The 23,410-nt window shown below is 51.4% G+C and overlaps 3 protein-coding genes across 13 annotated transcripts in view; 2 read left to right on the top strand and 1 right to left on the bottom strand.

Moving 5' to 3' along the window:
* Window positions 1-331: 331 nt before the first annotated feature.
* On the bottom strand, window positions 332-2,334 carry IFT20 (intraflagellar transport 20). Its single transcript, XM_039720855.1, has 4 exons — window positions 2,099-2,334; window positions 1,813-1,898; window positions 1,171-1,274; window positions 332-751 (listed from the first exon to the last, which is right to left on the bottom strand). The coding sequence occupies exons 1-4, from the start codon at window positions 2,223-2,225 to the stop codon at window positions 670-672; spliced, it is 399 nt and encodes a 132-aa protein (XP_039576789.1). The 5' UTR covers window positions 2,226-2,334; the 3' UTR covers window positions 332-669.
* Window positions 2,335-2,341: 7 nt separating this feature from the next.
* On the top strand, window positions 2,342-12,330 carry TNFAIP1 (TNF alpha induced protein 1). Of its 3 annotated transcripts, none has more exons than XM_039720852.1 (8): window positions 2,342-2,431; window positions 3,023-3,194; window positions 3,792-4,302; window positions 5,744-5,913; window positions 6,585-6,674; window positions 6,761-6,813; window positions 7,406-7,601; window positions 7,940-12,330. In XM_039720852.1, the coding sequence occupies exons 3-8, from the start codon at window positions 4,086-4,088 to the stop codon at window positions 8,156-8,158; spliced, it is 945 nt and encodes a 314-aa protein (XP_039576786.1). In that variant the 5' UTR covers window positions 2,342-2,431; window positions 3,023-3,194; window positions 3,792-4,085; the 3' UTR covers window positions 8,159-12,330. The 3 variants fall into 3 exon arrangements, with proteins under 3 accessions (XP_039576786.1, XP_039576788.1, XP_039576787.1); XM_039720854.1 differs by having other exon boundaries at window positions 3,023-3,162; XM_039720853.1 differs by lacking the exon at window positions 3,023-3,194 and having other exon boundaries at window positions 2,359-2,431.
* Window positions 12,331-12,712: 382 nt separating this feature from the next.
* The window catches only part of SGSM2 (small G protein signaling modulator 2), a 38,242-nt gene continuing 27,544 nt past the window's right edge, over window positions 12,713-23,410 (top strand). For 8 of the 9 annotated variants that reach the window (XR_005628839.1, XR_005628838.1, XM_039720794.1 and 5 more), the window contains exons 1-2: window positions 12,713-12,776; window positions 19,515-19,590. Coding sequence is in view for 7 of the 9 variants with exons in the window: in XM_039720794.1 (XP_039576728.1) it covers window positions 12,720-12,776; window positions 19,515-19,590 (133 nt within the window). In the remaining 2 variants the exon portion in view is untranslated. The remainder of the gene's footprint in view (window positions 12,777-19,514; window positions 19,591-23,410) is intronic. The other variant, XM_039720792.1, reaches the window with a different exon arrangement.

Below are 23,410 nucleotides of genomic sequence, written 5' to 3' on the forward strand. Positions count from 1 at the left end.
TTTACAGTTTGTGCACTGCTCGTGTCACTGACACTTGGAATGGTTTCCCTCATCAGTCTGGTGTTTCCATCCTCATAATGCTCATAAAAGGATTCAGCTCATATTAACACAGTCCTGAATGGACATTCCTCAGGAACAGTTCAAAGTTCTTAATTCTCATGTAGTTTCTGCTTTTTTTTGAATCTGTAATTGGTCCATTCTGGAAATCATACATTTCTGTCTTTTTTTTACAATTCTATAGAAAAAGGAACATAGGCAGATGTAGATCCAATACTGCTGCTTGTGTGTAAACCTTTACACTGAAAAATAACAGAGGAGGAGCAACTAATTCTGGTACAGCCAGACAGTCTGAGAATAATAATTTATTTTGTGATTTCTATGAAAGAGCTGTAGAGTTCAAAAAGCGACACAACAAAGCACCAGTAGCATTAATTCAACTGTAATTTGAATTAGAACTAGTGACTGTACAAAACTGGTATAAAATCAAAGGCCAGAACAGTCTGTGCAGCTGTCAGCCCTTATTGCCATGGTACACTCAAAGCGAGGCACAGCCCCTCCATTGTCCAAACCATCTGCACTCCTGCACAGTGGAAATTGCATATTTCTGAAATTCTCAAGGTTCTGGAATGGTCAAGTATCCACGTGAGCTGGTTTTTATCTCAAAATCCTCTACTTCTGGAAGATGAACTGGTCGATGAATTCGTTCTGGTCCGCTTCGATTTTGCAGAGAGTCTCGTACTCGATCCGGTACCTGCGAGACAAACAGAGGGTCCAGGGCCCCCGTGTGGGGTGGGTCGGGGCAGCCCCCGGAGCTGGGCTACCTGTGAGAGCAGCTGGGCCACCTGTGAGTCACCTGTACGCAGCAGGTGCCTGAGTCACACAGAGCAGCTCCTTATCAGCCGCACTCGAGGCTGGTGCAGGTGTCGGAGCTCTGCGCTGCCCCAGCCCGCGCTGTCAGCCCTGCAGTGCTCAGGGGTGAGCCTTCTTTGGCTCCCTGCAGGCCCCGAAGGTCACTCCCCTGGCATTGTTCCCATGTACTCCTCACACCTTTGATGCAGGTGGGGCTGTCTGAACCAGCCAAGGGTCCCACAGCACAGGCAGGCAGCCCTGTGCCCACCCTGAGCCCTCCCAGCCTGCACAACACCCCAGAGCACTGAACACAAAACTCACCTTTCCAGCTGCATCTTCTTCTCAGCTATCAAAGCCTGGAGCTGCTGCTCCTGAGCCTCTCTCTGCTTTGCAATGGATTTCAGCAGGTTCCGTGCCCCGATGGCCTGGCAGGACAGGGCAGGGATGTGTGCAGGGGTTTTGGTTACTCCTCCAGCCCCTTCCCTCCCAGCAGGCTGGCTGTGAGGCAGTTCAGCAATAAGGGAGGGTGATGCTGTGCTCCCGAGGGGTTGCTGGGGCTGGGCAGGGCCAGGCCTCGGGGCTTCAGTGACTCCTCTGGGCACTGCTCCTGCAGCCAGACAGGCCTGGGCTGCCAGAGGCCTCTCCTGCCCCTGGAGAGCAAGTTCTACCGAGATAGTGATTTGATAGTGATAAAAAACACACGTTCGGTTTCTGTGCAGAAATACAGACAAGCAGGGACAGCAGGGCTGGTTCACGTGTGAGCAACGTGACACTGCCATAAGTTTCACTAATTCATTATCATTGATTAATATTATCATTAATATAAATTTAAAAGGCCCAGTTAATCCCAGGGAATGCCAGCAGGACGCTGACAGAATCGTTGCTTCTGCTGATAAGAGAGGGAGGGAGAGAGGCCCACACAGGCCAGTGCACACCAGCAGCGAGGAATTCACTGCACAGTACCTTCATCTTCTCGCTTTCCACAGCTTTGGCCAGTTGGTCAACGAGCTCAATCAAGCTGCCCACTATGTTCTGAAATTCTGCTGTTTCTGTAAAGAAAAAAATCGTCAAGCGACACCCAGAACTTCCCTAAAAGATCGAATGCTCCTGCTTTGCCGTGCAGTTTTTAGATGCCACTGTGGGTTTAGAGTTTACAGTAAACAGGCCCGCTTTAGGATTCGGGCGGAACCAGACGCAAGGGGCGAGAGAAGGCCCGGCCCGGCGCGGCCCGGCCCGGCGCGGCACTCACTGTCCACGAAGGCCCGGCACTGCTCGCGGAGCTGCGCCGTCTGCGCCGCCACCTCGGGCTCCAGCACCCGCAGCTTGTTCAGCTCGTCAAAGTGCAGCCCCGCCGCGCCCAGCGCCGCCTGCGCCATCGCCGGGGCGCCGCGCCGAGCCGAGCCGAGCCGAGCCGAGCGGAACGGAACGGAGCGAAACGGAACAGAACGGAACGGAACGGGACCTCAGCCGGCACCGCCCGGCCCGGCCCCGCCTCCGCCAGCGCTGCGCCCGCCGGGAGCCGGGGAAGCTCTTCCGGGCCGGCGGATCCCGGGCCGGGCCGGGCTGAGGGCGGCGGTGGCGGGTGAGTGAGGGAGAGAGGCCGGGCGGTGTGAGGGGCCGGGCCGGGCCGGGCCGTGCCGCCGTTCCCGGGGGCTCGGGCGGAGCGAGGCCGTGCCCGTCCCGGGGCAGGCCCGGGGCAGGCCCGCTCGGTGTGAGCCGCGCGGGGCCGGGCCCTGCCCGCGATGGGCGGCGGGGCGGGTTCCCACTGTGCCCCGTACCCTCGGGTTCCCGTTGGGCCCCGTACTCTCGGGTTCCCGTTCTGCCCCCGTACCCTCGGGTTCCCGCTGTGCCCCGTACCCTCGTGTTCCCCCTGTGCCCCGTACCCTCGGGTTCACGCTGTGCCCGGTACCCTCGGGTTCCCGCTGTGCCCCGTACCCTCGCGTTCCCGCTGTGCCCCGTACCCTCGGGTTCCCGTTGGGCCCCGGTAGCCTCGCATTCCTCCGCTGGGCTCGCTCCTTGTCCCGGCCGTGCGGGGCCGGGGCGGGTCCCGTTGCGGGGCCTTTGTTCCGCAGCCCGCCGTGCCTCCCACACGGGCAGGAAGGCACGCGAAGGGATGTGGGGAGTTTTCGGTCGTGTCAAAAGCCGTAATTCAAGATCTCGTGGCTGTTTACAGCGGAGGCTCGCAGCTCCTCTGTTGCGCTGGCTGCGCAGGGGCTCTGGCTGCTCTGCTCGTGTTTAGCTTCGTTCTGCGGTCAGAGCGGTGAGAAACTGCCTGGAGGGACGGAACCGACCCGAGCTCTGCTGAGGAGCGAGGTGGGACAGGCTGGATTCCTGGCTCCTCACAGGTTCGGCCTGGCTGCTGTTACAAACACGCCACGCTTCTAAAAAGGGAGTTTTGAGGGTTTAAAGCAAGGCAGGACATCAGTGACAGTGGGGTACGGGGTGGGGAGCCTTGTTTGTTTTCTTTTCAAATTAGCTCTGTGTTCACTGGTTGGGGCTCCAGGATAGATGCAGGAGAGTTTTGAATGAAAGGAGTTACCACAAAATAGAACCGTGTGATCCATCTTTTCAGTGTTGAGGCATGTGAAGAGACATCTGTCTCCAGTTTAAAGTGAAACCACTGTCAACAAACCCCGCTCAGGGGGATGCACACACACCCCGGCTGAGGGAGAGGCAGGAAGCTCTTCCAGGGCATTTCAGCTGGCTTGGGTTCTGCTGGGGAGCCGAGGGGGAGCTGAATTCCAGCAGCGTTTGAGCCGGGCCCTCGGTGCCGTGTGGTGTTTGCAGCGTTGGCTGGAGATGCAACAACAGGAAGTCGGAGGAGTTTCACGTGCCTCAGGAGTGTGACACAGCCTTGGCTGCATCAATTGTCTGAAAAACGGCTAAATTGTGTTCTGCCGGGATGTGTGTAGCTGTGTCCTTAGGAAGTGTCTCTTCCGCAGGGCGACGTCCCCGTCTGTGCGCGGAGTGGCCGTGGGGCTCCGTGCTGACCGTGCTCCGTGCTGACTCCACACTGTGCTGGCCCCTGGCGTGCTGACCCCGACCCCTGGCCGTGCTGACCCTGGCCCCTGGCCGTGCTGCCCCCGGCCCCTGGCCGTGCTGACCCTGGCGTGCTGACCCCTCGGTGATGCCGGCCCCTGGCCCGCTGTCCCGGCCCGCTGAGGCGTGAGGGCGGCACCACGGCGGGGCCGGCCCGGCCCACGCGCTGCAGGGTGGTCATCTACCTCCAGAAGGACATGTCGGGGGACACGTGCCTGGGCAGCGCCCTGTGCCCGGCCGCGGGACACAAGCCCAAGGCCGGCGGGCTGAAGGGCAGCAGCCTGGGGAACAAGTACGTGCGGCTCAACGTCGGGGGCTCCCTGTACTACACCACGGTGCAGGTGCTCACCAGGCACGACACCATGCTCAAGGCCATGTTCAGCGGCAGGATGGAGGTGCTCACCGACAAGGAAGGTAAGGGCATGGCTTTTGTTGCTGACAGGTTTGTAAAACAGCTGGGGTTTGGCGGTGGTTTTACTCCGTTAAGGTTGTAGAGGATGATATGTGCCAAAATAACTGGGAACGTTAGGCAGCCAAGTCCTGTTGGTGCTAGCAATTCTTTGGCTTTATAGAAATACCTGGTTTTGTTACCCAAATGAACTGGGGAAGGACTGGGCTCTCTCCTGCCCTTGCAGCTGGTGAGCAGGTTGGTGGTGGTGTTGTAAAGACTGAAGAGGCAGTCTGTGGGTTGTCATTTCTGCCACATCAAGCACTGGCATTATTCAAACCACGCACGTAAGGAACAGTTTTCAGCTTTGAGGCTCAGAATAGCCTGCCTTGCTTTGTTGAAAAGTCTTTTTTTTCCCCCTTTTCCTGAGCAGCATGTTTGTGGCTCATGGTGCCATGGCAGCATTTAGGGATCAGTCAGGCAGTGTGTCACCTCCAGCTGGACACAGGATATTTTAAATCCCTGATACATTATAAAGGGCAGAACAGGCAATTTTGTGTAAGAGCCTCAGCCTGGATGGAAAATGAGAGTCATGTTCTGATAGCTCCAGCTGGAGAGTCCAGCAGGCGTTTAGCTTACTTTCCTAGGTTGTTTTCTGTACCTAGATTCCAAAATAAGATTTTTTTTCCTGCCTTCCACATTATGGGAAAGGGATTGGCACTGTACTAAGCCTTGTGCGTGAGTGCATCCTACACTGCTATTGTTTGGCAGCAATCAGACATCCTGTTTCCTTAGGGAATGTGACTTCAGGGATTTTGTAAAATTGCAAGAATTTGTCCATTTGATACTGTTTCCTCTGCTTCATCCCCTCTGTGCTTCCTCCTGCTCTGTCTGTCCTGTTCTTTGCTCCTGTCTGGGGACTAGAACAGCTTTTCCCCCACACTGGATTTTCTGGGCTGATCTGCCTTTTAGCATCTTCAGAACATTTCTCTCTCTTTTTAACTCCAAACAGCAGCAGCAGATGTGTTTGGAAAATTGCCAAATCCTCCTTGTTAGGCCACGGAACTTATCCATATCTATTTGTTGCAATCATTGGTGGATTCTCTTTTCTAGTCCCTCCTTGGCTCTCAGAAGTTTCTGACTGCCCAGCATCACAGTGTAGCACTGCAGTTGGGTTCCTGCAGCCATCTCAGTGCATTGTGCTGGAAGCTGTGTTTTTATCTTGGGGCTTTGCTTTTGGGGTGCTGGAAAGCAGTGGGAGCATCTGGGCAGTACCAGAGGGCTCCACTGTCAGGTTCTGTTCTGGAACCAGCTTCAGTTTGCTCAAAGGCATAGGGACTTCCTCTGGGTGAAATGGGACAAGTGTCCTGAGCAGCATCAGGAAATCTCAGTGTTGTTTAACCTCTCCAGGGAGCTTTTTCTTGCCTCTTGTGTTGAGGTGACTGAAATGTGTTGGTTATTTTTCAGGCTGGATTCTTATAGACCGTTGTGGGAAGCACTTTGGAACAATTTTAAACTATCTCAGAGATGACACGATTGCACTTCCAAAACACAGGCAGGAGATCAAAGCATTGATGGCAGAAGCCAAATACTATCTCATCCAGGGCTTAGTGGACATGTGCCAAGCAGCCCTGCAGGTAAGAACAGAACTGTCCTGTGAAGTGTTTCATGGGTGTTTTGCTTATAAAATTTACTTAAGACAACGACAACTTGAGATATTATTTCATGGCCTTAGAGATGGCAACAATCTGATGTGTACAAGGCATTTTTAAAGTACGATTTAGTAAATAGGTGGTGAGGGATCTGGGGACACAGCCTGTGCTGCCCCAGGGATCTGGGGACACGGCCTGTCCTGCCCACACTTGGGTTTTGCTCTGTGTCCCTGAGGGCTGGCTCATGTTGGTGACATCCTCTTCTGCCAAGTGTTCAGTTCACAGTGGCTGATGCTCTTCTGTGCAGTGGTTTGAGTTGATTAAAACCAGTGCAGACTCCTATCCTTTTCTTCAAGAAAGGATGAGCTATAAAACCCACTTAAACCAAGTATGACTAGACCTTGTCCTCGCTGTAGCTGAGGACATCCACCTGCATCCCAATATTTCAATTAGTGCTGCCTTCCGGGCATCAGAAATCTGTGCTGTGATTCTGGGTTGCAGATCAAGGTGAGCTGTGTGGTTACTGTAGCAACCCAGCTCTTTTCCTGTGCATCACAGCGTTTGGGAACATGGCTGGAGGGGCTGAAGGAGGCAGCAGCAGTGTCAGCTTTAGCATTCCTTTCTTATTTCCTCTCTTTCTTCTTTCATTAAAACAGGACAAGAAGGACTTGTATGAACCTGTCTGCAGCATTCCTATTATCACCTCTCCGAAAGAAGAGGAGAGACTGATAGAGTCATCAATGAAAGTAACTGCTCTTTTCAACTGTGGATTTATGCTAAATGTATTGGAACACAGAACTTACCTTGTCCTCTTTTGTCTCACTCCCAACAGCCTGTTGTTAAACTGCTGTATAATAGAAGCAACAATAAATACTCCTACACCAGGTATGTCCCTTCTTTTTTCCCCTCAATTTAGTGGAAAAGTTGCTTTTTTGACTATGGGAGTGGAAGATGATGATGAATGATCTAACTTCACTTCTTTTGGTTTGTTTTGGGTTTTGACAACTGCGTCTTGCTTTGAAAAGAAATTAGAGCCTTACATTGCGTGTCTGTCAATAAAACTTACTTTTTTAAACAATGTCTTCATGCTGGCAGTGTGTCTGTGGTGTGCAGGATGCAGAGCACATGGCCCTTCCAGCACACACCGACTCTGGGCTTCTGCTGTCATCAAGCCAGAGAACTTCAGCGAAGTGGGGTTTGATCATCTCGAGCGTGGATAGTTGATGTATGGTTTGGGCCATTGTGCTGTCCTTATTAATTGTGTAAGTTGACCTCTAAAGGCTGCTGTGTTTGCTCATGGGGTCAGAGCAGTGTATTTGTATCTGAAATGGGCCATTACCCCTCTTTTCTTGGCAGCATGCGGCAGTGAGTCACTACTTATTTGTATTCTGCAGTTGGATCAGTGCTGAAAGCTGGCGGAACAGGCAGAGATGGCTGCTTGAAAAGCCCTGTTCCTGCTTTTGTTGCTGTGTTTCAGTAACTCTGATGACAACTTGCTGAAGAACATCGAGCTGTTTGACAAGCTGTCCCTGCGCTTCAACGGCAGAGTGCTGTTCATCAAGGACGTCATCGGGGACGAGATCTGCTGCTGGTCCTTCTACGGGCAGGGCCGCAAGCTGGCCGAGGTGTGCTGCACCTCCATCGTCTACGCCACCGAGAAGAAGCAAACCAAGGTAATGGGGCTTCCCCCGCGGAGCTGTACCCTCTGCTATGGGTTAGAAACAGTTGTGGTTAGCTTCAGGAGTCTGCAGAGCTGCTCTAACTTCAGGAGTTAACTTTGAATTTGCAGTGGTGCAGCTGAGGTTACCAGGGTCCAGTGTTAAGAATCAGAGACACCATATTCCCTTCTAGAGCAATCTGAAAGATTAGGTGAGGGAGGTAACCCTCTACCAGAAACTCTTTACTCTCTATAAAGTGTGGGTTTCTGGCTCAGTCCCTTTTCACGTGCGGGTGTGCGTTCCAGTTGTTGTCCTGGGTGGGTGAGGAACAGGACCCGCGCTGTCCTTTGCAGGTTGAATTCCCCGAGGCGCGGATCTACGAGGAGACGCTGAACGTGCTGCTGTACGAGACTCCCCGGGTCCCAGATAACTCTCTGCTGGAGGCCACGAGCCGCAGCCGCAGCCAGGCCTCGCACAGCGAGGACGACGAGGCCTTGGAGCTGCGCGACCGCGTGCGCCGCATCCACGTCAAGAGATACAGCACCTACGACGACCGCCAGCTCGGCCACTAGCTGTGCTGTGGGCTGTGTGCTGTGGGCTGTGTCCCTCTGCAGGGCTCCAGCCCACACCCGTGCTCGGGCAGCAGGCAGGGATCCCCTGGACATCCATCCTTGCCCCGGGAAAGCGAGCGGGGATTTGCGCGCACAAAGCAGCGCTAAAGGCCGAGGGCCTGGAGAACTGAGGTGTGAGTTGTGCACCTTGTGCTTCACCTGCAGGCTGGCCCCTCTTCCTGCAGGGCAGGGGCATGTGGGACGCTGGTTCTCGGTTTGTGGTTGCTCTTCCCTGTCTCACCACGTGCCAGTTTCCCCGTGCTGGGAGCAGCACTGCTCTTCCTCAGTGAGGTGGGGCGGTTTGAAAAGCTCTTTCCAGACAGCTCTCCTTTCAGGGCCTTGTACAATGGAACTTGCAGTTATTAAATCAAGATACTGAAGAGGGAACTTGAATGTGGCTGCCCTTGGCAGACCTGCAGGGGATGATCCCCAGGAGAAACGTTTGGCTGGCCAGTCAGCTGCACCTGTGCTCTCCCACCCTGTGCCCAGAACACCTCCCTGTCCTGTGTTCCAGGGTAGTGTCTTTAAAACTCACTGATTCCAAGGCAAGCTCTTCCAAAGTGGTAAGAATCAAGTCATCAGCCTCTCCATGTGAAAAATGGAAGTCTCTGGAAATGTAAATGTGTAGGTAATGACTTGTCCTGGGAGAGGGGGAACGGGTGTGGTGAGGGAAGAAACCTGAAATAAGCCAACTTGAGCAGATTGTGGCACTGCTGCCCTGGTTGAAGCTTGTCACTGTGAAATCCTGTTTATATAAACAAGAGCAATCTGGGGAATTGGTTTTATATTCTTTTCCTCCTGTGGCCTAAACGTGCTGTTTAAATTTCTCAAGCAGTGGGAGAAAATTGCAGTGGCTGGAGAAGTACAGGCTAAACAGTGTTTTCTAAGGCTAGAACATGGGAATTCAAGTTCTGTGAATCCCTGAATCCTGAATCCCTTCTGGAGGGTAGAAGTTGAAGAAGAAAAACAGCTGTGAAAACACTGTTCTAGCATGGAACTGTGAGAGGCTTTGGGCACAGGAGAGAGGTGGCTTATACTGGATTTTAAACTGAAATAATCACTTTTATTACGAGTGCTTGGCTGGGTGCTGATTGTACAGGGCACTTCAGGAGGTGGGAGTCAAGTCTGCTCTGAACATTTGTAAATTTCTGGAAATTTTCTGGAAGCAGTTTCAAGTTCAGTATGAAAAGCCATTGTTGTATTTTTAAACCTTTGTTTGTATGTTTTAGCTGTAGGTAGCAGTTTTGCCACTGTCATGGTTATTCCTGCTGGCTGCCCACTGGGAGCCAGGGATATTTTGGGTATATTCCAGAGCTGCCTTTGTGTTCCCATGTCATACTTGGTCACAAAGCTCCAGGTTCCACAATGGTCAGTCCTGAACTGCTTTGGCCAGTGCCAAATCCACCTGTAAGGTTTAAAGACAATTAGTGCAAAAGAAAATAATCCCAACTTAATGCAGGGAGTTCATAAGGAGAATTGAGGTGTAGATGGTTTTGGAGTAATAGAAGCAGGGGAGGGAGCAAAAGATTATTTGTACTCATTTAGGTTTTTGAAAACTGAAATGTTGTGGGTTAGTAAGAAAACACTAACAGCCTTTTAGGATTTTCTTGCCTCTACACGTGGCAGGATTCACTTTGTTCTCCTCACGTTCAGGAAGCAGCATTGCACAGGGATGCACCTCCTTCTTGTGAAAGGCCTCTTGAAATCTCTAATAATCCCAGAAACCTCTTTTGTATTTCTTTCTGTAAGTTTTTGTTTTCCAGCTGGTTATTCTGTTGTGCCAGGGAAATACAGCTGTTGGGATTTCTGTGGTATTTCTCTCTAATTCTGCTGGAGTGATGTGGATTTTTAAATTTTTTTCCCTCCACTAATGCTATTTAATTAGAAGGCACCAGCAGAGGCTGTAGTGATGGGGTCTTTGTGCTGCATTTAATAGCTTCAAGTTATTATCCTGTGCTTTTTCTGTCTTTTAACAAAGACTGACGCCATTTAAAAAAAACACGTGGCACTTCTGTTCCTTGGCAAATTATTTATATTATTTTTCTTCTTATTACTATCATAGTGAATGTTAACAGAGTAAGTGATGAGATAGCCTTGGAAAACTGTGTTTAAATGAAGTTATAAGCAGAAAAATGTCATATTTGCTTTTGTTTTTTCTGGGGAGGCCAGGTGTGGGAAGGAGTGTGTGAAAGGGAAGGTCAGATCCGTGTGCTACTCCAGAGGCTTTCTGTGCTCACAGGATTCATTGACAAAATGGATCCAACTCGTGAATCGTTACACTGTTAGAAGCAGAGAAAAGCCTGTGTTTTGGTTTAGTTTTCCTTTCCCTATCTCCCACAGCCAACAAGTAGTATTAATTTCTGATTTGAATTTAGATTAATTAACCTGGGAAGCAAACAGTGTTGAGACCATCTGGGCTGTGAGAGTCTTTTACCACGTGCAGAGGATCTTCTTGGTGTTTGTGGAGTGTGGAGTATCAGTAGGAACTGCCAGCAGTTAAGCACATTTGAAATAGGTGCAGATACCCTTTTCATGTCACTGTGGGTTCTCCTGCTGCTCTGGAGCTGCTCCTGCAGGTCGTGTCACTGAATCCCCCTTGCCCAAAGTCAGGCCCTGCTCCAGTCTCTGTCCCACCAGGTTCTGATCATTTCCAGTACTGGAGCTGAGATGTAACACATGCTCTGTAGTCTCACCTTAATCAATCTTTACGTAATTGAAGGCTATTAATTATTGTGACAGGAATGTTCTGGACATTCTGGAAGACGAGCTTACAGCCAGTGTAGTGCAGAAGCAGCAGTGAGCAGGATGACACAGTCTAAGGCAGCACTGGTGGGTTTGCAGTGAGCTCTCCAAGGATCTCTGCTCAAATTAAACTCAAATTGAGCTCAGATTAAGACAATACAGGTTTCTAATTACATGTGTTTGTGTGCAAGTTGAGGCTTGTCCTGGCTTCCACCCAGACCATCACCAGTGGGTGCATGAAAGGAGTGCCCAGGAATTTGGAGTAGCCTTTGGGAGGAAAAAGAGCCTTTTTGTCCCACTTGCAGGGTGTGAGCTGTAGCCACAACAGCTGTCATTCTTACAGGGCTGCTGCCCTCTTCACTCCTCAGTTTAGTCAGAGCTTTGTGCGTTCGGGCAGCGCCCTGGCAGGTGCAGGGGGAGTGGCAGCCCTTGGGTGCCAGCGCTGTGCCAGGGCCCCGGGGTGCTTGCCAGGGGTGCCAGTGCCCTGCCAGCAGCCCTGTGCAGGAGGGAGGCTGGCTGCAGGACAGGAGCCCAGGCTGGGTTCTTGGGGCAGCAGGCTCACAGGAGAGCTCTGCAGGGCTCAGCGCCCTCACAACAGCCACTGCTTCACCTGCACCTTGACATTTTGTGCTTTGGCCAGGAGACATTTATCCTGCTGCAGTGTTCCGCTCCAGTGACTTCTTCTGCACTTCTTGGTTAAAACAGAAAACGAGTGATGGGCAGGGAGGGTGTTGGAGGGGCCGTGCTGTGACTGAGAGCTGTGTTTGAGTGGGCTTTGCTTACTGCAGGCTTGGTTGGATTTTGTTCCTCTCGAGGTTTTTCATTTTCAGCCAGAATTCTCTCCAGGCACTACTGGAGATACACCTGAGCTGGATGGGTCTGCCCAGCAGCCCTGCCTTGCACAGTGAGGTTGTGTTGTGACAATCCTTGGCCCCCACAGCCCCCTTCCCCAGCTGTGGACAGCTGTGCCCGCAGGAGGGTCCTGCTCAGCTCTGCCCTCCCCTGGGACAGGGGCAGGCTCTGCTTTCTGCACGTGTGCCACTTCTGCTCATCCAGTGAAGACCCTCCCCTACCTCACAGGGTGGCTGACACTTCATTTGTTCATTGAGAGTAAAGGCTTCTTTTGGATTTCTATGATATTTTATATCCAGAGGATAACAATTATGATTGCTGATCTTGTTTAAACTGGCATTCTGGGATCAAGTTATTTTCTTAGAGATTCAGTCTTTGTTTTATTTTCATGTCTAACTTTTAAGGGTCAATTTTACAGACAAAGTACCTAGTTAATGCGGTAATTAATCAATTATCTGTTGATTAAAGTGTTTCACCAGTGCATCAAAAGAAAACAGAACACTAATTTTTAATAAAGTATTATATTTTGTCTTCTGTGATTTTTCTCCGACATCTTAACTCTTTATTGGTAGTGTGGGTCTCTGGATCCCATCGAGGATTTGGGGCTGGCAGCAGAGCGGGGGATCCGTGTCCTGCTGTCCCCTCGTCCCGCTGTCCCGGTGTTCCTCTGTCCCTTGTCCCCTCTGTCCCCCTTGTCCCGCTCTCCCCCCCCCACCCCGGTCCCCCTGTCCTTTGTCCCCTCTGTCTCTCTGTCCCTTGTCCCCCTGTCCCTCTGTGTCCCCTTGTCCCTCTGTCCCTGTCCCCCAGTCCCTTGTCCCCCTGTCCCTCTGTGTCCCCCTGTCCCTCTGTCCCTGTCTCCCAGTCCTTGTCCCTCTGTGTCCCCCTGTCCCTCTGTGTCCCTGTCCCTGTGTCTGTCCGGCCCGCCAACATGAGCTGCTCGGCGGACGCCGTGAAGGACAGGCTGCTGTGGAACGTGAAGAAGGAGGTGAGGGCGGAGGATGCAGGCCCCGAGGGTGTGCGGCGGGCAGCGCCCCGCTGGTCCGGCCCCGGGGGGCCGCGGGTCGCGGCGGGCGCCGCGTGGGGAACGCCCTGCGGCCCGGCCGGGCCGGTCCCGGTCCCGGTGCCGGTCCCGGTGCCTCGGCGCGGAGCGGCTTCCGCGGCCGTGCGCGCCCGTCCGGGCTGGCGCAGAGGACGCGGATCTGCCCCGGGTCTGTCCCGGTGCTGCCCGGTTCTGCCCCAGTTCTGCCCGGTGCTGCCCGGTACTGCCCGGTGCTGTCCCGGTTCTGCCCGGGTCTGTCCCGGTGCTGTCCCGGTTCTGCCCGGTACTTCCCGGTGCTGTCCCGGTTCTGCCCGGTGCTGCCCGGGTCTGTCCCGGTGCTGTCCCGGTGCTGCCCGATACTGCCCGGTGCTGGCCCGGTTCTGCCCGGGTCTGTCCCGGGTCTGTCCCGGTTTTGCCCTTTGCTGCCCGGGTCTGTCCCGGTGCTGTCCCGGTTCTGCCCGGTACTCACCCTCGGGCTCTTCCCCCGGGCACCCGAGCGGGGATGCCGCTGGCGGGACCGCTGCTGCGGCAGGAGCGCACATCGCTCCCGCTCCCTTTCCCGGCGTTTGTGTTTCCCGTGTCACTCGTTCTTTATGAGTTTTTCCTTAACTGTGAGCTTTAGAGAGGAGGGGTGGATCGGAGGTACGAAGGTGTTTCTGAGGTGTCCGTGCGTGAGCCGAGCTGACTGCCGGCGGCAGCGCCCTGGCCCCCGTGCCCTGGGAAGGGTTAATTTGGGTGGTTGTTCTGCGCACACCTGTGTGGCATTCGGGGCTGGGAACGTGTGTACATAAAGAGCCCAGCCCGCACCCGAGCGCGGCTGGTGCCGCTCGGTGTCCGCACGGCGCTCCTCGGCTGCAGGGCCGTGCTCCGTGCCCCTGGCCCGGTGCCCTTGCCCGGTGCTCGGCCGTGCCCGGTGCCCCTTGCCCGGTTCTTGGCAGTGCTCCGTGCCTGGCAGGTCATTCCCTTGCCTGGTATTCCTTGCCCGGTGCCCTCGCCCGGTGCTCGGCCGTGCTCCGTGCCCCTCGCCCGGTGCCCGGCGGTGCCCCTGGCCCGGTGCCCTCGCCCGGTGCTCGGCCGTGCCCGGTGCCCCTGGCCCGGTGCCCCTGGCCCGGTGCCCCTCGCTGGAGCAGCCCCGCCGCAGAGCCCGGCTCCCTCCGGGCCGGAGGAGCCGCCGGGGTCCCTGGCTCCCCTGCAGCCCGCTCCGGCTGGGGCTGCTGGGGCCGCCTCTCCCCAGCTCTGGGGTTTTGTGGTTTCGTGGCGCTGGCTGCGGTGGGCTGCGTGTAGCTGCGGCTGTTACACAGCAGTGAAATGGGATGTCATGCTTATCCATCGCAGCGGTAACGAGTGTTTTTAACAGGTCCCTGCCCTCCTGCGCCTTCCCCTCTGCGGTTCACTGCTGGGGAAGCAGCAGGGGCTGTCAAAGTTGAGATGTAAAGTGGCTGCTGTGGCCAAGGCTCCTGAGCCCTGTCCTGGTACTCACTGCTGCTGGAATCAGAACACTTCAGCTGTGGGGAGCGTGGAAGGGGCAGGGACAGGCACGGCGAGGACGGTCTGTGTGTGGAGCAGCAGGACTGTGTCCCGGCATGACCCAGCCAGCAGCTGCCCTGGGCAGGTGGTACCTGCTGAACGCTGCCACTCTGATTAGAAATTTCTGCTTGAACTAGAACCTCTGAGCTGAGGCACTGCAAGGTTTTATTTAGAAGTGGGTGTGCTTGCTCTCCTGAGTAATGCTTAAATATATAAATAAATCTGATAAATGTTTTCCAAGTGTGAACATTGCAATCTTGAGCTAATGCATGAGATGGAAAGTGAAGTGGATTTTCATGATCCAAGCCAACTCAAGCTGAGGAGAAGTAGTGGTGTGTAATTAAAAAATCTGAGGCTAATTTGTTTTTAAAGTCTCTAAAATGTTTTTAATTGGACTCTGGTTTTTAAATGGCTTGAATAATGCTTGAAAGTGTTATTTGTACTTTCTGTGTCATCTGCATTTTTGTTTTGTCTCTGATTTGTTTTTTCCTTCTCCCAAGTCCTCACCAATGCTCTTTTAGAGCACTTATAGTAGGTTGGCCAGAGCTTTCCAGTCTAAAATAGCCATGAGAGCCTTTGTTGATTCTAAGCAGGCTGGGGTAACCCCCCTCACCTGTGCCTTCACAGACCTGTGGAAGGGCCCCTGTCTGTGCTCACAGTAAGGAAACGGCTCAGGTCGCAGTTGGAGACACTGACATGGAGATTTTATTTGTCCTCAGTAATCAATTACGGAGGCAGGAATTGAACACGAGCCACTGGTAACTGCCCACCAGATAATGCTGCCCTTCATGACTGTATATAACTTTTTCCAGTAGAATTTTCAACCTCATTTTTTATCATGTGTGACTTCATACAGCCACTTCTGCCTGCTTGCTGGGAAAACCTGCCTCCATGTCCCTGTCTGTTCTCAGAGCCCTGGTCCCCTTCCCTTGTCCTTTAAACCCAGACTCCTGTGTCCTGTTAAATGATTTTCATAACCTCAATAGCCAAAGGAGTTCATAGGCAGTGGATTCTTTCTGTGGGCTGTTGCACCAAGCCTGGTAAAATTCAGTTGTCTTTGCAAAGTATAGAACGGTTATCTCCAAAGTCACTTGGTGCAAAGTGTTTAGTTTATTTTGCCTCGGTCTCTCAGCTAAAACTTCTGCATTTTTCCTTTGGGAAAGTGAATGCAGTTTGCTTTTCCTCAGATGGACTTTCAGTTCCCATTGGTAGGGAATGTATTTTGTTGGCTCTCACAGAAAGGAAGACGTGTAATGTGTTTCGAAAATGTAACTGCTGGGATTCATGCTGAGGCCGCTTGGAAGTTCACGTTTCAAGCATTTATCTCTCTCTGCAGGAAAATCTGTTGTGACAAGCAGACTCATAAAACAGGCTTTTTTCTCTGGCCATTTCCTTTTGCCTCCTGAAATGGAGGGTTTTGCCATTTCTGGATTTAAACAGTACTTTCTAGCTGTGAAACAAACAGGATAACAATAACCTTAGCAGTTCTACCCTGAACGATTTCAGAGCACTTCAAAAACTCAATTGCTCGACTTGCAGCTGAAATGTAAGGACTTCTGAGCAGAAGTGCAATAGTTATTGAACAGCTTTTATTACACTGCCAGTCTTTCATCAGGAGTGAGGAGTCAGTGCAGTAGGAGATGTCAATAAAGGAGGTGAGCAGTAGCTGCACTAGCTGAAGAAGATATGGATGGTGGACATTAGGTTTTCTCCTTTGAGGAAAAAATACTGTAGGCTTTAACTGTGTTCCTGGTTATTGGGTTATGTTATGAGCATTCTTCTTTAACATTTTTAAAGTTTATTTATAATAAAATTTTTAAAATTAAACATAAAGGCATTTCTCTTGTGTATTTCTTGAGTGACACTTAATAAATAATCCATGTATTATGATGTGTCTTTGGTGTTTGACTGCTTCTGAAAGTTTTAGCCCTTGTAGGATGTGGAAGAAAGTCAGAGCAGTGATCCATTGGAAGATGCTGCGAATGCTGAGCAGTTTCTCTTTGAGGAGTTTGCTTTGCTTTACCTGTACAATGCTGCCACCAGCATCTTCTGTACTGCTCAGGCACAGATCTTTACCTGGGTAGGCAGAGCTTTCCTGTCCCTGCTCCCAGGGGTTGGCAGACGGGTGTCCCCAGAGCCTGGCACCCGTTCCAGGGCGAGCAGGTGTCCCCAGAGCTGCAGCTGCACCTGGGACAATGACACTGAGTGACACATGTACCTCTCTGTGCACCAGGCAGGTCCAGATGAGCCTGGGTGGGATGGGTGGCTCCTGTTTGCTCTGCAGGGGAGGCACAGGAACAGGAGGGTGTTTCCAAGGCTGGGACAGGAGCCGGTGTCACTGCTGGCCCAGCTGCACCCTCCATCCCTTGCACATCCCTTCCCTGCGGGGGTAGATGGGGCTGTGGGGGCAGGTAGTGATGTTTCTGTTAATGAGATTAATTTGCAGTTTGGTCAGGTCCGCTGGTAGCTGCCAGTGGGTGTGTGTGGAGGCTTGTGCTCAAAAAGCTCCATTGTCAAGTGCCTCCCAGGAACACAGACAAAGCAGCAGAATTCCCTATGAAGAGCTGTGCAGTATTGCAAGGGAATTAAGGAAACAAGCAAAGAAAAGCTTGTGTTCCATTTGATCAGAAACACTTGCTTTAGCTCCTTGCCTGGAGCATCCATGAATTACGTGGCAGTGAGGGATGACGTGGGGTTGAAGAACATTGCATTCCAGCTTTTGAATCTTCTCATATCCTGTCTATGCCTTAAAAATGTTTTCTAATAACATTCAGGCACTCTCCAGAAAATGCACGGAGCTTGCTTGGCATCTGGTGGCAGTGGGGAAGGCACAGAGAGCCTGCTCTGTGGCCTTAGCTCTGGAGCCTGGGGTTGAAAGTCTCCCGAGAGACACTGGATGGTGCTGCTCTAGAAAAGTAGGGTTGATTATTGAATCTGAAACACTTTTCTTTCTCAAGTTTTATACACTTAAAATTTTAGTTGATGGGGATCTAAATAACATCCTGAGCTGATTGGGGTGTGCCTGGGAAATGTGTGGTAGCAGTAAATTGGCTGCTGAGCACTTGAGCTTTTGCTGATCAAAACTACTCTTCTTCCTCCCTGTTGTTAGGATTTGAATTCCAGTTGATGTTTTCTGAGATGCTGGGACTGATTCCATGGTCTGCAGTCCTGAAGGCTTGTCTGTGACCTTGAGTTGTGTGTGCACAGGCTGCTGTGGTCCCTGCCAGCGTGGTGACTGCTGCTCCAGGGCAGACTCTGTCTTCAGGCCAGCAGCACTCAGTTGCTTTTTGCCAGTAGTACATCAGCCCTTTCCTTGGTGAAACTGTGAGTGAAACTGTGCCCAAGGGATGGCTGAGTACACAGGATAATCCAGATGTGAGTGCCCATTCACGAGACCTCCTCACACCCCTGCTTCTTCCTTGATACCCTCTTACTCCTCCACCTCCAGCTGCCTCACTCTGACGTCCTGAGTTCTAACAGCCATGTCAGAAAAGCCACAGGAAATAAACAAATTACCTGGCTCAAAGTTTATATTGTCAGGCCTCAGGTGTGAGCAGCGAGCCAGGTTTTATAAACTGCAAAAGACACGTTTTGAAATCTGCTATAAAACACTTTCTACTTTCAAAGCCTCTTACATGTTTCCTTTTTCCCCTCCAATGTTTCCTTTGCAATTCAGAGGGCTTCTGTTTGATAAGGAGCACAAATTCTGGAGGATCCACTTGATCCAGAATTTGGAGCGAGGCAAATGCCATGTGTTGAAAGGCTCGTGCAGCAAGTGCCAGAGCTGCAGGCTGCTGCCAGCCGGGCTGGGGGTGTAGGAGTGGGCACAGAGGCCCCAGGATGGTTTCTGGGGGAGGGGATGTTTAATTACAGCATCCAGAATTGGTCTCACAGATGGTCTTGCTGGAGGAGGAAGCCCTTCAGAGCGGAGAAGGCACCTCCACAGGCAGCTGCAGAGCCCAGCTGTCGATGGAGCACTGCACCTGCAGCTTCTCCTGCTCCAGCACTGAGGGGAAAAGCTCAAACCTTGGGACGTGTCAGTGCCATGGAGTGCTACCCAGTTAGCTCTAAATGTTGGAGGAAGAGAGTGTCTGCTTGAGTCTTCTACCATGGTAGCACGCACTTTCCTATATTGAAAGTGAATTGGCATGTGTTCAGTCAGAGTGTCATAACCCTGTAATTGCAGCTCACAAATGAGAGAAATCAAAAATGATGGTTAATTTGTGTATGGAAGAGAGCGAGCTCTCCACGGCCAGGAGGAAATGAGTGTCTGATAAATGAGTTGGTGATGAGTTGGAAAACAATGAGGTTTCATGTGGTGTCAGGCTGAGGAAACCACTGGGGAGAAATCACTGGCAGATGAATGGAGGGTGACTACAGCCTCTTGCCAAGAGCCTCATTGTAAGAATTGTCTGTTTCTTCTTTAATTTTTGAAAGTCAGTAATTTGCAGTGATTTCCCTCTGGAGCTTCACACATCTTGAGCCCTGAAACTGGAAAGGAACTTTGTTTTAAATCATTAAGAAGTGTGATAAGTGTAATTTTATTTGCTACGATTGCTAAATCGTGTCTTGAAGTGAAAACTGCAGGCACTGCCTTCTCTGTAGGTACTGTAATAATTTTGTATACTGTCTGGTGCAACAGAGCTTTGAAGGCATAATTTGTAATTGCTGTGGCATGTTCCCTGTTCCCCAGGTAGGGGGAAGGTGGCCCTAAACCTCTCTGGGAATGTGTGCCCGTGTCACTCAGGGATGCTTTGTGCTTGAAAAAGAGCAGAATGGCACAAGTGGAAATGGGACATAGCAGCACAATCTGGTTGCATGAGCAGAAGAGACTGTGTGAAGGCCAAGGATGAATCATGTTAAAAGTCTTTCACAGCTCTTCAAAACTTATGGTGGAGAAGTTCTCTGGAGGGTACTGTGGGCACACTGAAATCTGCCTTTTATGGGGGCACACCCCAAACAGACCTGTCCTTGTTCTGCCAGAGGCTTTCTCATGCTATTATAAGCCCCTTCCCTCCTTAAATCCATTCTTCCCTGCAAAATGTGATGTGAGGGAGTTGGTGAGGGGAAGGGACAAGCAGTGGTTGAAAACGAAACTCGCAAGTGCCGTGCTGATTTTGTTGGGATCATACAGTCATTCCTCTCTTTTCATTTTAGGTAAAGCAGATCATGGAAGAAGCTGTCACCCGGAAATTTGTACATGAAGACAGCAGTCACATCATCGCCTTATGCGGTAAATGTCACGGGAAGAGCTAATGCTGCCTAACCTTACTTTTCCTCTAGACATTTATTTTCTCTGCTGTCAGAGGTAAATGCAGGGATTTAGATACTAGAAATCATGCTGTTCAGGCCCATTTCACCTCTGCATTTGCTACATTTGTGTTTACATTACAAATTGTAAAGTAACTCTTGCTGAAATGTCATTATCCAAGTACCCAGCCAAGATGCCAGGTGGCCTTGCTGAGGCTGGCTGTGTGTTCCAGGGAGCTCCCAGTGTGGTCTGCCTGCTCTCTGTTCCTGGGGTCCTGTCCTGGGGTCCTGTCCTGGAAGCTGTGCTGCATTGCTGGTGTAACAGGTGGTGGGGTGGCAGCTGTTTCTGCTTGGCCAAAATCAGCAATACTTTAAAGTCTTCATACTTCTCTCATCCTCCTACTGTGATTCCAGCTGGTTTTGTGTTCTGAATTCTTCATGGTCTGAAGAACTAATAGCTCTGCACTGAGCTGCCTCATTATTGCCCAGCAATCCTACCTGTCCTAAAGCAGGGCTCCAGCCTGCTGCTGCTTTGAATGGAGGCCTTGATTAACTCTAAACCAGAAGAAGGTGAAGCTGAATGTTCTGTTTTTTCTTTGGCCGATTGAATGGAGAAATCCCTTCCAGCAGATTTGGCTAACAGCTCCTGGCTGGTGCTCTCCTGTGTGTACAGTTCTCTTCCCTCCCCCACTCCAGTTTCGTGTGACTCTTCAAGAGGTTTTTCCCTTCTATTTAAAATTAGATTGGTTCAGTACATGAGTCATTTTTGGTGAATCTTCATTATAAATATAGAATTCTTGTGAATCATTTTACTCTCCTGCTAGGCTGAGTTTAGCAAGAGCCTCTTAAATACATGATGGCTGATTTCAGGGTCTCTGTGCATCAGTAGCTGAACAGTTCATAGCTGCCCTAGGTCCTAGATGGCTGAAGGTGCCAATTAAATGTCATGTGCCCCTTGTCCTGGGAAATGCTCCAGCTCTGTGCCACCCTTGCTGGCCTGGAGGAATGGTGCAGGTCAGCTCATCCAGCAGGAGGGATTTGTGACCACGGGGGCTCTGCTCCAGCCTGTGCTCTCTGCCTGGGTGCTCTGGGAGAAGGAGAACAGTGCTGATGTTTTCATCCTTGTGGGGAAGCAGTGAGTGCAGGAGGTTCTGTATTTGTTCCCAACCCAGTGTATAACCAGCCTAAGTCACCTCCCAGGGCTCTGTCATCCCCTGTGCTTTCCAGGAGATCTGGCTGTGCTTCAGAGCCGCAGCAGCTCCATTTGGCCCGTGGCTGATGTGTGCCATTGCAGGACAAAGTTCTGAATCCCTGTGGGCTGGGGTTCTGCAGCCAGTTCCACCGGGGCTGTGTGCCCAGCCAGGGGACAGTGCAGGGCTGCCAGTGCTTGGAGCAGCTTCTGCTGGGAGCTGTGGCCGTGGCAGCCGGGGCTCGGGAGACGTTTCCTTGGGAACAGCAGCTGCCACTGACGTGGGGCTGGCAGAGCTCTGCGGCAGGGCCGGGGCACTGCTGCTGCTGCTGCTGCATCTTCTCCTGCCAGCCTGCCCTCCTGCCAGCCTGTCCTCCTGCCCAGCCTGCCCTGAGCACCTCTCTCTGCGGCAGGGCCAGGGCAGCTCCTGCTGCTGCTGCTGCAGCTCCTGCTGCTGCAGCTCCTGCTGCTGCATCTCCTGCTGCTGCTGCAGCTCCTGCTGCTGCAGCTCCTGCTGCTGCTGCAGCTGCTGCTGCCAGCCTGCCCAGCAGCTCCGAGGAAAGGCCAAGCATCTCTGTCTCTGCTCTTCCCTCAAGTGTATTTACAGGGTTTGCAGTGCAGCACATTACGCCTCCAGTGTTTGTCCAAAAGCTGCCTGCAGTTTGCTGAGCCTTTGCTGTGTGGCTGCCCACCTTTAGTCTGACAAAACATGCTGCTTGAAGCAATTAAAAACTTGTTTAAGTCAGCTTCATACTGCAGACAGGGTTTATTCATGAGTGCCTCAGACATGGATACCCAGATGATCTCTGCATTTCCAATACCTGCTTTGAAATGAGTCTTAGTAGTTTGTTCTCTTAGAATCATATTTTGAATATATTAAATAATCCTGAATTCCCCATGCTAGAAACTAATCACCATAGTATTCAGGTGGGCTATGGACAGTTGGTGTGTGTCACAATCAAAATATATGTTGTTTAGGTGGAAATCCAGCATGCCAGCTTGGCAGAGGGAATACACTTACTGTGTTTTGGGGAAAGGTTAGTAGTAAACATGAGTAAAAATAGTAACTGTTAAACATGCAGAATTTGGCTTTTCAATGAGATTTCAGTTCAAATTAAGGAAGGGATGAATGGCACGAAAAGCATTTTTTGGCCTGAATAATAAACCTGCTACCAGTAATTAAACCCGTTAATTAAAATGTGCAGAATCCCTTGGTGGCTGAACTGAAAAGGCCAGTTGTGATTTGAGCTGCAGAATGGTATTTAATGTTGTGCTTGGGGCTTCTTGTAAACCTTGTTTGAGGATGGCATTGCACATGTCCCTTGGGATGTGGGGGAGAGGAGGAGCTGGGGGAATCCACTGCTGGTCCTGGGGATGCACCAGAGCTGTGCAGCTGTGGGTGGGTTTATGGCAGGGCATCACCAGGTCCTTTCCTGTTCCTGAATCTGAACTCAAATCTTCTAAGACGTTGAGGCTCTTCTATCAAAGAAAACAAAAAAATTCCCATCTTCTTTTTGTTTTCTTGATACTTTGTGGCTTTTTTGGTATACTTTGGATGCTTGACATGTGCTATTTCTTCCTATCTTCAGTTACTAATATTTAATTTACAGTCCTTCACTTCAAAGACAATTGGAGGTATTTGGTTTTCCTTTCCTTCAGTGTCATTGAATAATCTTTGCCTTCCAAATCTGTTCTAAAACTGTGTCTAGACCAGACTTACAGACCAGAAATGCTTTTCCCCTTTTGAACCCAAGGAGAAAATTTGCTGTTTCTGGGTGTTACATTACTGCTCTGTCCTGACAGATTTGTTGAGGATCTTTGCTGCAGAGGCTGCAGTTCCAGGTGCAGAGAAGAGGAGCAAAAAGTCTCTCCTGGAGGAGCTGAGGAAGCTTGGCTGGCTCAGCCCTAGGGTTGAGCCAGCCCTGTTGATTTAGCTGCATTAACCTCAACGTTTTCATTTTCCATTCCCATTATGCCTGTTGCTTTTCCTCTCTTGTTAACTGATGAAAATGACTGGGTTTTTTTTCTGGGTAATGCTGTGTTTAAATAACACAGATCTTAAAAAAAGAAGAACAACACCACATCACGATGTGTCCAGTCGTGCCCTGGGAGAGGTGACAGGGCTTGACTGCAGAGCTGGATCTGGATATTAACTGAGGGTTTGTATGGGGTCTGAGACTGTGTTTAGTCATACGTGCAGCCCTTCAGACAAAAGAAGGATGTGGTGCTTGCCCGGGGGAGCTTGGGAGGTAATGAATTCCCATTAGTGAGCAGTCCTTGGTGCTTGCTCTGTGTGAATAATGCATCAGAGAGGTGGCCCGGGGCCTTGCAGGGACATCTGCCACCCAGAGAGAAGGGACACTTGCCTGAGCACAGCCTGCCAGTCTGCTCTGGGAAGGCTGGGCAGCCTGTGAACCCTGTGGTGGTTCTGGCCGTGGTGGGTGAGCAGGTCCAAGCACAGACAGACCCACAGCCATGCAGTGCTGTGAGTCCCTTGGCCAGCTCTGCAGGTCCAGCCTTCTCCTGTGGGGGTGACTTCCAGGTCTAGAAGCACAGTGTGCAGGTGGTAGGGGAGTGCTGTCATACTGCTTCTTCTCAGTACAGCTTCTCCTGG

This window comes from Passer montanus, unplaced genomic scaffold (genome assembly GCF_014805655.1).
Source record: "Passer montanus isolate IOZ18808 unplaced genomic scaffold, ASM1480565v1 scaffold44, whole genome shotgun sequence".
Lineage (NCBI taxonomy): Eukaryota > Metazoa > Chordata > Aves > Passeriformes > Passeridae > Passer > Passer montanus.